The sequence below is a fragment of the Amblyraja radiata genome, chromosome 1 (genome assembly GCF_010909765.2).
Source record: "Amblyraja radiata isolate CabotCenter1 chromosome 1, sAmbRad1.1.pri, whole genome shotgun sequence".
Taxonomy (NCBI): Eukaryota; Metazoa; Chordata; class Chondrichthyes; order Rajiformes; family Rajidae; genus Amblyraja; species Amblyraja radiata.
In genome coordinates this window covers 81,085,061-81,097,364 of record NC_045956.1, presented here as the reverse complement: position 1 = coordinate 81,097,364, position 12,304 = coordinate 81,085,061, and the positions used below count along the sequence as shown (strand labels likewise).

Below are 12,304 nucleotides of genomic sequence, written 5' to 3'. Positions count from 1 at the left end.
ATCATCAAGTATGCCAACCACCCTAGTAATTCTGTGTTCTCTCTTTTAACTCGTGGGAGAAGATACAGGAGCTTAAAGCCCAGATCTCCAGACTTAAGAATAGCTTCTTCCCCATTGCCATAAGATTCCTAAGCCAGTCCCCCCCCTCTTCCTGGAGGTGCTGCCACATACTCTTATTCTTAACTACATTTTTTACAGTTACATCACCATTGTACTTTAATTTTTTTGGGCACTACTTTGAATTGAATTATACTCTTGCACCGTTCTGCTGCTTTGCACTCGTCGTTGACTCTATACATTGTGTTTACCCTGTGAGCCTCGTGAGCAAAGAATTTAATTGGACCATGGTGAATAAGATAATAAACTCATTTGAATCTCAATCCAATCTGATATGACTGCACCATTGGCATTCACACAGAGTGCTCTAGAGTGGGGCTAAAATCAACAGCACGAATGGGTCCAGGAAAAATTAACACCCAAATTATTTTCACCAAGCCACCCAAATACACCCCGAAAATTAGCAATAATAAGAACAAATTCATCAAAATCATCAAGGGTTTAAGGTTCTTTTAATTTACTGTCTGTCGCAGAAAACCCAGAACACTTAAAACACAAAGACCCGATCCGTAGATAGGTCTGTTTAAAAGCACTGCATCATTATTTTTTATAGAAACAATGTTTAGCTGAGGAAGCTAGTTTGAAAAAGCCACACATGAAGAACTCTAATTGCGACGGCTATTCCATTCTATTTTTAATCTCAGGGCTGAGGATTCAACCTCTCATTTCTTTATTTTCTTGTTCATTTCCCCTCTTATAAAGCTTGGTTCTGCTGGTGAAAATAACAAAAGCACAATCAATGTAAAGGATATAGAGGGTCAAACTGCAGGCATGCATAATGTGTTCAAACCACCAGAAACACTTACAAACAATGGTAGACTTAGTGGTTTCATTTTACTACCCTGACCTGCAGCATGGATATGGTATCAATCTTTTTAACTGGTCCCAATTGAAGGTATACAGGAAAAAGACCATACGGTAAATAGCTGACGTGGCATTCCTATAAAAGCTACACGAGAATTTTCTGTTTATCACCAACTAAATAGTAGAGTGATACCTGCTGCAAGAACATCTATGGATAAACATGATTTCGTCATTTGGAATTTAGTTTTCCGAAAGTATAAAATAATTGAAATTTCTTGAAGTGTGGACGTCATTGGATTAGTTTAAGGTATACCACATGTTTATTGGAAATAAAATCTTTCAATAATATTTTGAATACAGAGGTACCTCAATAAGTAATGCTATTTTAGATGACAATTTTAAAATGTCTCCGATTATTACAGTGTATTTTCAAATGTTTAACTGCTGTTTGTCTTCATTGACTGTTTTTCACCTTTAAAATACTCACCAAAAACTTATCAAGCAGTAAAGGAATTAAAGCAGAGCATATGGTACTTTGCTACGACTAACCACTGGAAAGGTGCCTGTTAATCAGATCAATGAACGTGTAAGCAAAAATAACATCAATGCATTCAGCAGCAATTTTTGAATCAACTGCTAATTTGTGGAACATTTGCTTCCATTCACGTAAAGTGGCCAATTACACTATTCCATATTAGAACAAATATTGCAAATAATGTAAAATAATTTAATCTCTGGTTTTCATCCCTGGAGTTGCTATAGTAATCATATTGAAGAATTATATTTAATTGCAATTTGTTCCCTTTTTAATATTTTATGTGCATAATATTTGTTTAACATGGTCCACATAACACAGTTGTACTTAATGTCCTTTAGTTTATTAAACTATTGGAAAGTAAGTGCAGTAAACCCTTGTTCCAATGGAACCTGGGGGGGGGGGGAAGAATGTTGTCAATTATTGCCGATTGTCCGCTATAACCAAGTCTGGTATAATCATTGCATTAGTACGTAGTAGAAACAAACAGCTGCAGTTGCTGGTTAACACACAAAAGGACACAAAGTGCTGGAGTAACTCAGCAGGTCAGGCAGCATCTCAAGAGAACATGGTAGTTGATGTTTTGTGTCGATACCCTTCTTCAGGCTCTTGGACCGGGACTGGGCCTAGAATACAGATGAGTTGACGGTCCTGGCCTGCTGGCATCAGGGAGGGGGGAGGGGAGAGGGGGGAGGGGGGGGGGTTCCATTAAAGCGAGGGTCAACTTTCTAGATTCTGTTTAAATTGACTCCTAATTGTATAGAAAACATTGTGTTCTCTGGGTTAACTCATCTGCTGTCCTGTCTGTTGTCTTCAGTTTTGCTATAAAGTTCAGCTTGAATTTATTGTTTAATGTCACTGGCACTAATCAACTTAAAATATGAGATATACACTAAACTAATGTCAAACATAAAATTAGTGCTTTTGTAGTTTATTGTGATACTTGAAGCTCTTTATATTGTTGCTTATATTAAATTCTGAAACATTTCAATTTCATCTTTATCCTTTCCTTTTGCTTTGTTTTCTCAACTTCATTACTCTTTTGCTTTCCTGGCGCCTTCTGGTTGGCAGCATATTGTCAGGGCCGAGTTGGTAAATTACCCCCACGATGCAAATCTATCACAGGGCTCTGCACACTGCCGAAGTAGTGTGTGTGTCGTACAGTAATTCAGGTACCACAGCAGAATCTACAACCATCTGTACTTTAGAAAATATTTAAATACAATGGATTAAAAACTAGTTCTCTCAACCATTATATGGTTAATTATTTTAAATATTATTGTTTTTTTTACATATATTTACTTCCATACAGTTAGCAACCTTGTACCAAATATTGTACCTTAAGTTAATTTTTTATTAATCCAACTTGTGGTTGCCATGTTCTGATAGATTTCCTCCAGTCCTTTGTTCGTTGAATCTTAATTTAGGAGTAGGAAGAGTCAGTTTATTAAAACAGTTATAGCCATTTTTATAGAGCACTCTGTTAAACCTATGGTATTGCCTCACAGCTCTCAGCAATACAGTGATAATTTATCTGTTTTATAATTAAAAAGATTATAAAATAATTAATGATTCTTTCTCTAATAGACTTATTTTTAGTGCTGAATTTGTTTTATGAACTCTAACATGGCTGCTTTCCCTTTTATGACAGCGCGTAGTGAAGGCAGATATTGTGAACTACAGCCAGGAGCCTGTGGTGAGAACTGTGAACCCTCCCAGAAGTTCAATGTGTGCAGTTCAGTGATCCCGTCACATATCCATATTAGTACATTTGGCAATCCTGCTTCGTTCACACAGGCCCATTCTTTCTCAGGAACTTCATTTTGACAGCAACCATCTCTGCAACACAGTTACTGTATGCTATGAAACACAAGGCAGCCACTGTCGACTGCAGAGATCCACAAGATTGGACCACGCATTTGAGTATGATTTTCTAAATCGAGTCACAAAATGATATTTGTCACTTTGTTTAAAATGACGATGTAGCTACATCAGATATGTATTTTGCAACTTTAAAAAAAAGTCAAATTTGTACAACAGTGCATTTAAATGTGTTTCATCATTTACAGAAATATGTATTTTAAATGAAATTTCATTTAAAAGAACAAGGGAATGTTTTGTAGATCTGGGAAAATACTTTTTTATTGCAACTGTTGATTTTTTTAAGAACAAATTTGGACAGGGTAGTATACTGTTATGAAGATTAGAGTCTTACCAAAAGGTATTTCAGAAAATAAGACAATATGAAGCTTGTAAAACTTAATTTGGCCCATTGACTTGCAGCCCTTTTGTACCTTTTACTCTGGCAGCATCCAACCTAAATACCTTTGCTTCTGTTACTCAGCCGCAAATTATTCCAAACATTTATGACTGTTTGTGTAAGATTATGATTAGAGATATGGTATTTATAGTAACTTTATTTTATATACCGTAGTGAGGTTTTCTTTTATCATTTTGTTTCCAGACTTACAGTTTATTGGGTCTTACCCATTATCCCTTTCCCTCTTTCTTGAAAATCAGTCATGTTGTTCTTTTTGTCTTCTTGACATTTCTAAACCCTTCCCATTTTAAATGTAGATTGTTCAAGTCATCACCTCTATGCATTTGTATTTCACTGAATGCAGAACCTTTATGTCTAATTATACATGCTACAGTTATTTGTCACGTTTATTTGACAGGTTTGCATTTTATTTTGTCAGTAATAAATTTTATTTCACAGTTTGTAAAACTAGCCAATATTTATCTGCAATATCTATCTTTTTAGTAAGCATTGCAGTCAAATTTAACCGGCTTTCATTTTGCTCAAGGATATGTACTAGTAATAGGATGCAAGTTCAGATCCCCGTACGACTCTGCCAATTACTATATTTTTATCCAGGCTGGTAGTCTACACCACGAGATCAAGTGGGGAGAATTACAACTCCTACCTGACTTAATCCAAGCTGAAGATCCCTTTCTAAACTCTCTAACTCTTCTCAGGCAGGATAGCCTATAATCATTCTTCCCAAAGTGCTATGAGGCATTAGTGAGTGGAACTTATTTTTGACCTTTTAAATTGATTACCATATTTTGTTAAGATTTAGCTAATCAGAAAATCAATTGAACCATTTTACCAGCTCACTCTTTATTGGCTTGCCTTTATTTTTTGAGTGCTCTTTCAAAATCTGTAAGCTTCTGTTACCCCTGCACGGCTTGAGAATACCACATTTCCCTGTATTCTCTCACCTACTCAACGTCACCATATCTCATCTCACATAGTACTTCACCCACATCGTACACAAGCGCTACCAGCACACTCAGAATTAAGATGACCTGGACAAATGAGGTACATTCCTCATGCAAACAGATTTGGTCCGAATTCTAACAAAACTGGATGTCTGCTTTCAACCTCTGCAATTTTGGGATTTCAGTTTTTTGTAGGTGATCTCTTTCTTTGACAATATTTTGCCAGAGGTATTGAAAAATTTCTGAAAATCCAAATAAATAAGCAATTCATTGCTTGCATTTATTGAATGTTCCATGGCTTGTTTACATGTAATATTCACAGCAAAATCAAGGCATTACATCTCATGGCAACTTCCTCTTCTTACTTCATTTATAAATACACAGATTATTCAAACAAAACCCTTTGTATAGTTTCCATTATTTTTCTTTATTATTAATATCGACCACTGACTTGTAACTGCCTGAATCAACACTATCCAGATTTTGTTCCTTTTGCAACATTTTCTTTTACTTAAATAGTGCTCAATGTACTGACCAAGGGATCATATAATTGATCATCGACTTATGTCTGTGTATGTTGATAATGACGTTTGTCTAAGATACAACTGCATTTTGACACTTTCTTTCTACTGGCCAATTATCAAATAAATACAGTGCAGTGGCACTAATAAATTCAGCCATAACTTTGTTCTATATAATTCACATATAAATACATATTTGGACACCAAATATTTCATTCTTGCTGGGTAGATCTTTGATCTTAAATGTATTTTGTTTTAGTTGTTTAATTTTCAGAACACACTTAAGTGCATTCCATTTGATATTTGAATGAGCACAACAAAGAAAATAGTCTTGAAATTTGCATTTGGTCCTAATTTTATCCTTGCATTCTGTGGAAGCAGTGAAATCTCTGTGCATTTTTGGTAGCAGTTCAAATAATTTCCATTTGTAATTCAGCAAAACACAAATATCATATAATGTCAGCATCTTTTCTAAACACTTGGAGATTCAAATTTTGTGACAGTAATGAAAAATATTTCCATGAACTTTAAAATAGTAATTGCTAATACTACAACCAGGGTAGTAATAAGTTAAGCTCTATACAATACAATAATCAGTTTGCAATAGATGAAATACAATTCAATGCAAATATAACAATTCATATTGATATACCCAGCATAACCCAGTGCATAATATTTGCATTATAAATAAAGGCTTATTTATTTCAGAATATTTTTGATATTTTTAATATGATTTTTGTCATACTGTGTAAGGATATTCAGTTATATTGCTTTGTTTTACTGTTTGTTTCTTGCAGGTAACCTTGCTCAGTGCATCGTAGGATCTAGAATGCGAATTCCTTAAATTATTGCGAGGCTGAATATTGTAACTAGAACATAATTGCTATTGAATGTTGTAAATTATATTTACGGTGTATTTGTATGTGAATATATTGAAATGTTTTTCCGCTGTTAAAATATTTCTCTGCTTATAAATATAGAATCATTTGCAAAAGTCAGCCTTGCCTGATTTATTGAATATACGAAAGCAGGAATTGTGTTAACTGATCCAGTTACTGAAAGTGTAGTGTAACTTAGTGTAAAAACAGTATTAAAATATAAACTTACATTTTGTGTTTCCAGCCTGTCCCCAATACTCTATGCTGAAGCAAGCATTCAGTAGTGGGTACATTCTATATTTCCTTGCACTTCATTACTGAAAATGTGAGTGGACTCAAATAAATAGGACAATGAAGAAATGACCCCCGTAGCTGCTCTTACTATGGGCCTCTGTCCACCTCGGGCAAAGAAGTACCTCTCTTTCTCAAATTTCACCTCTTTCTCAAATTTCATCCACTTTCGCAGAAAAATATTTTAAAATCCTAGGAAATCATAAAAGGGGACAAAGTCTCTCTTCTATTGGTTCTCCATATTTATTTTGTTTGATCCTGGAAATTGAGTATAATCTTGGTTTGAAAGTAGGGCCTCTAAAGTCTTGTGAATTTGTCATTGTACTTGTAAAGGTGCTACTGTCATGTGGACAGCTTTATTTTCTTGCAGATTGCAGTGTCAGTTCTCACTTCAAATTATACGGCAAAGAGGTGCAGAACCAGGGAAGTACCTGGGTTCATTGCCGGCCGATGTCAGATTACAGATCTTAAACACGGATATCTGTAGTGTTTATTTGAATTTACACATTATCCTATTTCACTCAATCCTCCTTCACCTTCCCCCGAACAGTGCAAAGAAAGGCAACCCGGATTTTCAAAGGCACAGGAGTTGTTACTCCCTCCATGGAAAGTGGAGTGGACCTTCACTCACAAAATGAATAACAGGCATTTCTATGGTGTATTCTGGAGCAGAAACGTAAAACTCTTGTGTCGTGGAGGTCTGTTGGATTTATCACTACGGCTCCTACCAATGGCAGGAGACGAGAAATATGGAGATAAATATTTAAACAATTTCACGTGGGAAAATTAAGCAGTTAAAACATCACATCAACCACTGAAAAACCTTGCAAAATATTTATTCTCTAATATAATAACTTAGTTCAATAAATAATATAGCTACAACATTGAAAATGCTTGACTACTATTCATCACACAGATATTTTAACATATTTATTCAACTTTGTTATACCACACAAGCTCAAAGATTCTAAACTTAAACTGTTCCATTTACAGCTGTAATTCTGATATGTTCGATATCTTTCAATAGGAATGCAAAGCAGTTTGCAATTTTGTCAATTTTTCAGACTGCAAATTAAAACATGTTTTAGTAATGGAAGTTACGCTACTAATCTTATAGAGTCAGTGTTATACAGCAAGGAAATTGACCCTTTGGCCCATTCTAACCATGCCAACCAAGATATGTCTCTAAACTTGTTTCATTTGCCTTCATTTGGCACAGATCCCTCTGAACTTTTTCTGTCCAAAAGTTATCCAAATGTCTTTTAAACATTGTAGTTATACCTGCCTCCAACGTTAACAGGATGCTCCATATACCCACCACCCTCTGCGTGCAGAAAGTTGCCCCTCTGCCCCCTTTTAACTCTTTGCCCTCACCTTAAATCTACTACCTCTAGTTTTAGACTGTCATAAGATAATATGTGATAGAAGCAGAATTAGGCCATTCTGTCCATCAGGTCTACTCTGGCATTCAATCATGGCTGATCTAGCTCTCCCTCCTAACCCCATTCTCCTGCTTTCTCCCCATAACCCCTGACACTGTACTGCCTTTGGTAAGTTTCAATGAGGTCCCCCCTCATTCTTCTAAACTCCAGCGAGTACACACCCAGTGCTGTCAAATGCTCATCATATTTTAACCCACTCATTCCTGGGATCATTCTTGTAAACCTCCTCTGGACCCTCTCCAGAGCCAGCACATCCTTTCTCAGATATGGTGGCCAAAATTGTTCACAATACTCTAAGTGCGGCCTGACCAGCGCCTTATAGACCCTCAGCATTACATCCCTGTTTTTGTATTCTAACCCTCTTGAAATAAATGTTAGCATTGCAGATGCCTTTACTACCGATTCGACTTGCAAATTAACCTTTTGGGAATCCTGCACCAGCACTCCCAAGTCCCTTTGCACCCCCGATTTCTGGATTCTCTCCCCATTTAGAAAATAGTCTATGCCTTTATTATCACTACCAAAATGCATGACTTCACACTTTGCCACACTATATTCCATTTGCTATTTCTCTGCCCACTCTCCTAACCTGTCCAAGTCCCTCTGCACCGGGTGGCGCCATCAGCAGTGCTGCCTCGCCAGTCTGTCTGTCCATTCTTCTTTTTGTTAGTTTTAGTATGTGTTAAAAGTATGTTTTAGTGTTCCTTGGTTTGTTTTATGTGGGTGGGGGGTGGGGGAAACTTTTTTTCAATCTCCTACCTTGACGGAGATGCGATTTTTTTCGGTGTCGTATCTCCGTCCCCCCTGCGGCCTAACATCGTGCAGTTGGCGGCCTTTCCTGGAGACTGACGGTAGGAGTCTGCGGGACTTTAACATCCCTTGTGATTCCTTTGCCGGGGATCGAAGCTCCAACCGCGGGGCCTGTGGACTTTTACATTGTGAAACCCCGGTCTCTGGTAAGAAGGGGCCGACTCGGGAGCTCCATGTCGTGGAGAGAGTTTCAACCGCCCCGACGCGGGAGTTTCGATCACCCTTACTGCGGATGGTTTGACTGCCCCAACCGCAGGAGAACAAAGAGGAAGAAGATTGAACTTTATCACATAAAGTTCAATCTTCCATCACAGTAAGGAACGTGGAATCCACTGTGATGGATGTTTATGTTAACTTTTATGTGGTTGTGTGTATTGTTGCTTTTCATTTAGTATGGCTGTATGGTAGCTCAAATTTCTCTGTAACTTAATTGGTACATGTGACAATAAACTGACCTTGGACCTTGAGAGTCCCTGCATTCTCTGCATTACCTGCCCCTCCACCTATTTTCTTATCATCATTTTCGACTCTCCTACCCTGAGCTATACTTCTTTAAAGTCACCCCTCAGCCTCCTAATCTCCAGGGTAAAATGTCCCAGCATATCCAGCTTCTGACAACTCCAGTTCTGGTATCATCCACATGAATCTTTTCTATACTCTGCCATGCTTAATTATATCCTTCCTATAGTGGGGCAACAAAAACTGCACACTCCAAGTGTAGCCTCACGAAAGACTTGTACAGTTGAAACATAACGTCCCAATTCCTGTACTGCCCTGACCAATGAAGTATAGCAAACGGCTTCTTAACCACATGTCGCCACTTTTGGGAAACTGAGTACATATAGAATTGATCTCTTTACTACAATATTCTCCAGGGCCCAACCATTTACTATGTAAATCCTGCCCTGATTTAACTTGCGAAAATGCAACACCTCATAACTGTCGTAATTAAATTTTTTTTTAATTTTTTTTTTATTATTTTTTTTTATTTATTTATTTTTTTAATTTTTTACAAATAAAAGAGGAAGCAAAAAAAAAAAAAAAAAAAAACACAACAGAAAAACAAGGGAGGTGGAATGGGTTACCTGTGATACATCAATGGAGATAGGTTCGTAGGTTATAAAGTATAGAGTATAGTTTTTCATCTGTTCCTGAGTTCAAGTTTCAGCTGGGTCCTCGTGCTGTGCCAGTCTATCCCTTCAGATAGTTAATGAATGGAGCCCAAATTTTATGGAAAAGATCTTGTTTGTCCATTAAGACAAGTCTAATTCTTTCTAAGTATAGGGTCTCCCGTAATTAAATTTGAGTTTGATGCCACTTGATTTACAAGACAACTTTGTCCATGTATGACTTTGTTTTGATACATATGCTGCATTTCTGGGCCTGGAATGTAACTCTGGCAACTTCAACACTTTCAGAAACATTTTCCGATATCTTGCAGTGGGATAAATTCAATGCATATTTATGGGGTATCGGACTGATCACTGGAGGCAAGTAAGGTATTAGGTAGCTTTCACTTACTACTTTTTTTACAAATGGAGAAAGCAAACCCACTTAAAGACCGTCTGGTGGTATTAACTGAAAGGCATATACTTCAGTCACTCATGCAAGACGCCCTAGAAGCAACTGCATTGTAATATAAGATTTCTCCAATGTGTCTAGTAAGGCACTACATAAATCTGAGCACTGACAGAATTAGAAGCTTTTCAGTCATCACCTTTCCTTCAGGGAAGATAAGCACATCAAACACCAACAAACTGTTTGAACAGGGAACTACATTCCAAGAAACAATGTAATTTAGTTCATCATTGCACCAATTTTTAGTCATAGAGCTGTACAGGTCCTTTGGCCAACCTTGTCCATGCCGACCAAGATGGCATACGACCAACATCTCATTTACCTGCACTTGGCCCGTATCTATCTAAACTCTCCCGATACATATATCTGACCAAATGTCTTTCAAAAGTTGTTGTTGTATCTATTTTTACAGCTTTCTCTGGCCTCATCCCGGATACAGACTACTCTCTGAGTGAAAAGGTTGCCTGTGATGCCTCTCTTAAATCTCTTTTTTTTTCACCTAAAGCTTGTACCTTCTAGTATTTAAATCCTCTACCTTTGGGGGAAGAGACTGTGAGCGTTCACTTCATTCATTTCTCACATAATCTTGAACAACTCAATACAGTCACTCCTCAGCTTCCCACAATCCAAAGATAATATTTCCCAGCCTATCCAACCTCTCTCTAAGACACAAGTACACAAATCCAGATAACATCCTGGTGAATCTATTCTGCACCCTTTTCAACTTAGTGGCATCATTCATGTAGCAGGGCGGCCAGAACTGCACACAGTGCTCCAAGTTCGGTCTGACCAATATCTTGTACAGCTGCATCATGATGTCCCACTTCACCACACTATCCAGCTGACTCGCTACATTTAGGGAACCATGCACCCGTCCTCCCAGAATTTCCTTTTTCATTCAGTTAGTTACTTAGCTCATAATTAAAGTGGTAGTTAACAAAATTCTGCTCATTGCAAAAAAAAGTGAAAGATAATTTAACGTGCTAATCTTGAATCCAAAAGTATTGAAAACGGAGGGATCTATATTTTGAGGGTGGGTGTGCGTGCGTGTATCTGTGCATGCATGCACATATACTATTATTGACCTACATTTTCATAATCACATTATGAATAAAAGTTTCAAGGAGAGGTTGGACAAACTTGGATTGTTGTCTCTGGAATGTCTGAAGTTGAAGGGAGATCTGATCGAAGTATATCAAATTCTGTGAGCCATGATAGTGTAGACATTTAAAACCTTTTACCCAGGGTGAGCATTCCAAATGCTAGTGGGCACATTTTTAAGATGAGAGGGGCAAGATGTTCACATGGTGAGTGATGGGTGCTGTAATGGGGTGGTGATGGAAGTAGGTAAAATGGTGGTGTTTAAGAGGCTTTTACGCAGGGATTAAGCAGAAGGGATTAATTTAATTTAAATTTTAAAGGGATTAATTTAATTTGGCATGTTTGGCACAGACACTGTAGGCTGTAGGGCCTGTTCCTGTGCTGTACTAGAACATGGAAAAATAGGTGCAGAAGTAGGCCATTCGGCCCTTTGAGCCAGCACTGCCATTCTATATGATCATGGCTGATCATCTAAAATCAGTACCCCATTCCTCCTTTTTCCTCATACCCCTTGATTCCTTTAGCCCCAAGAGCTAAATCTAACTCTTTTGAAAACATCCAGTGAATTGGCGTCCACTGCCTTCTGTGGCAGAGAAATGCACAGATTCAGAACTCGCATGAAAAAGTTTTTCCTCATCTCAGTCCTAAATGGCCTACTCCTTATTCTTAAATTGGAACTCCTGTTTCTGGACTCCCTCAACATCGGGAATATTTTTGCTGCATCTAGCCTGTACAATCCTTTAAGAATTTAAAATGTTTCTATAAGATCCCCTCTCATCCTAAATTTCAGTTAATACAAGCCCAGTTGACCCATTCTTTCATCAAATGTCAGTCCCGCCATATCCCGGGAATTAACCTGGTGAACCTACGCTGTACTTCTATGGCAATAATGTCCATTAAATTTGGAGACCAAAACTGCACACAATACTCCAGGTGCAGTCTCACCAAGGCCTTGTACAACTACAGCAGGACCTCCTTGCTCCTAAACTCAAATCCTCTCGC

At 37.6% G+C, this 12,304-nt stretch overlaps 1 protein-coding gene across 4 annotated transcripts in view; it reads left to right on the top strand.

The window, feature by feature from the left end:
- rab28 (RAB28, member RAS oncogene family) overlaps nt 1-6,200 on the top strand; it is a 116,939-nt gene extending 110,739 nt beyond the window's left edge. For 2 of the 4 annotated variants that reach the window (XM_033025611.1, XM_033025595.1), the window contains one exon: nt 3,108-6,200. In XM_033025611.1, the coding sequence (XP_032881502.1) occupies nt 3,108-3,200 (93 nt within the window). In that variant the 3' untranslated portion in view covers nt 3,201-6,200. Of the gene's footprint in view, nt 1-2,527; nt 2,629-3,107 lie in introns of all 4 variants that reach the window. The other 2 variants (XR_004412867.1, XM_033025586.1) reach the window with 2 other exon arrangements.
- Nucleotides 6,201-12,304: the final 6,104 nt, after the last annotated feature.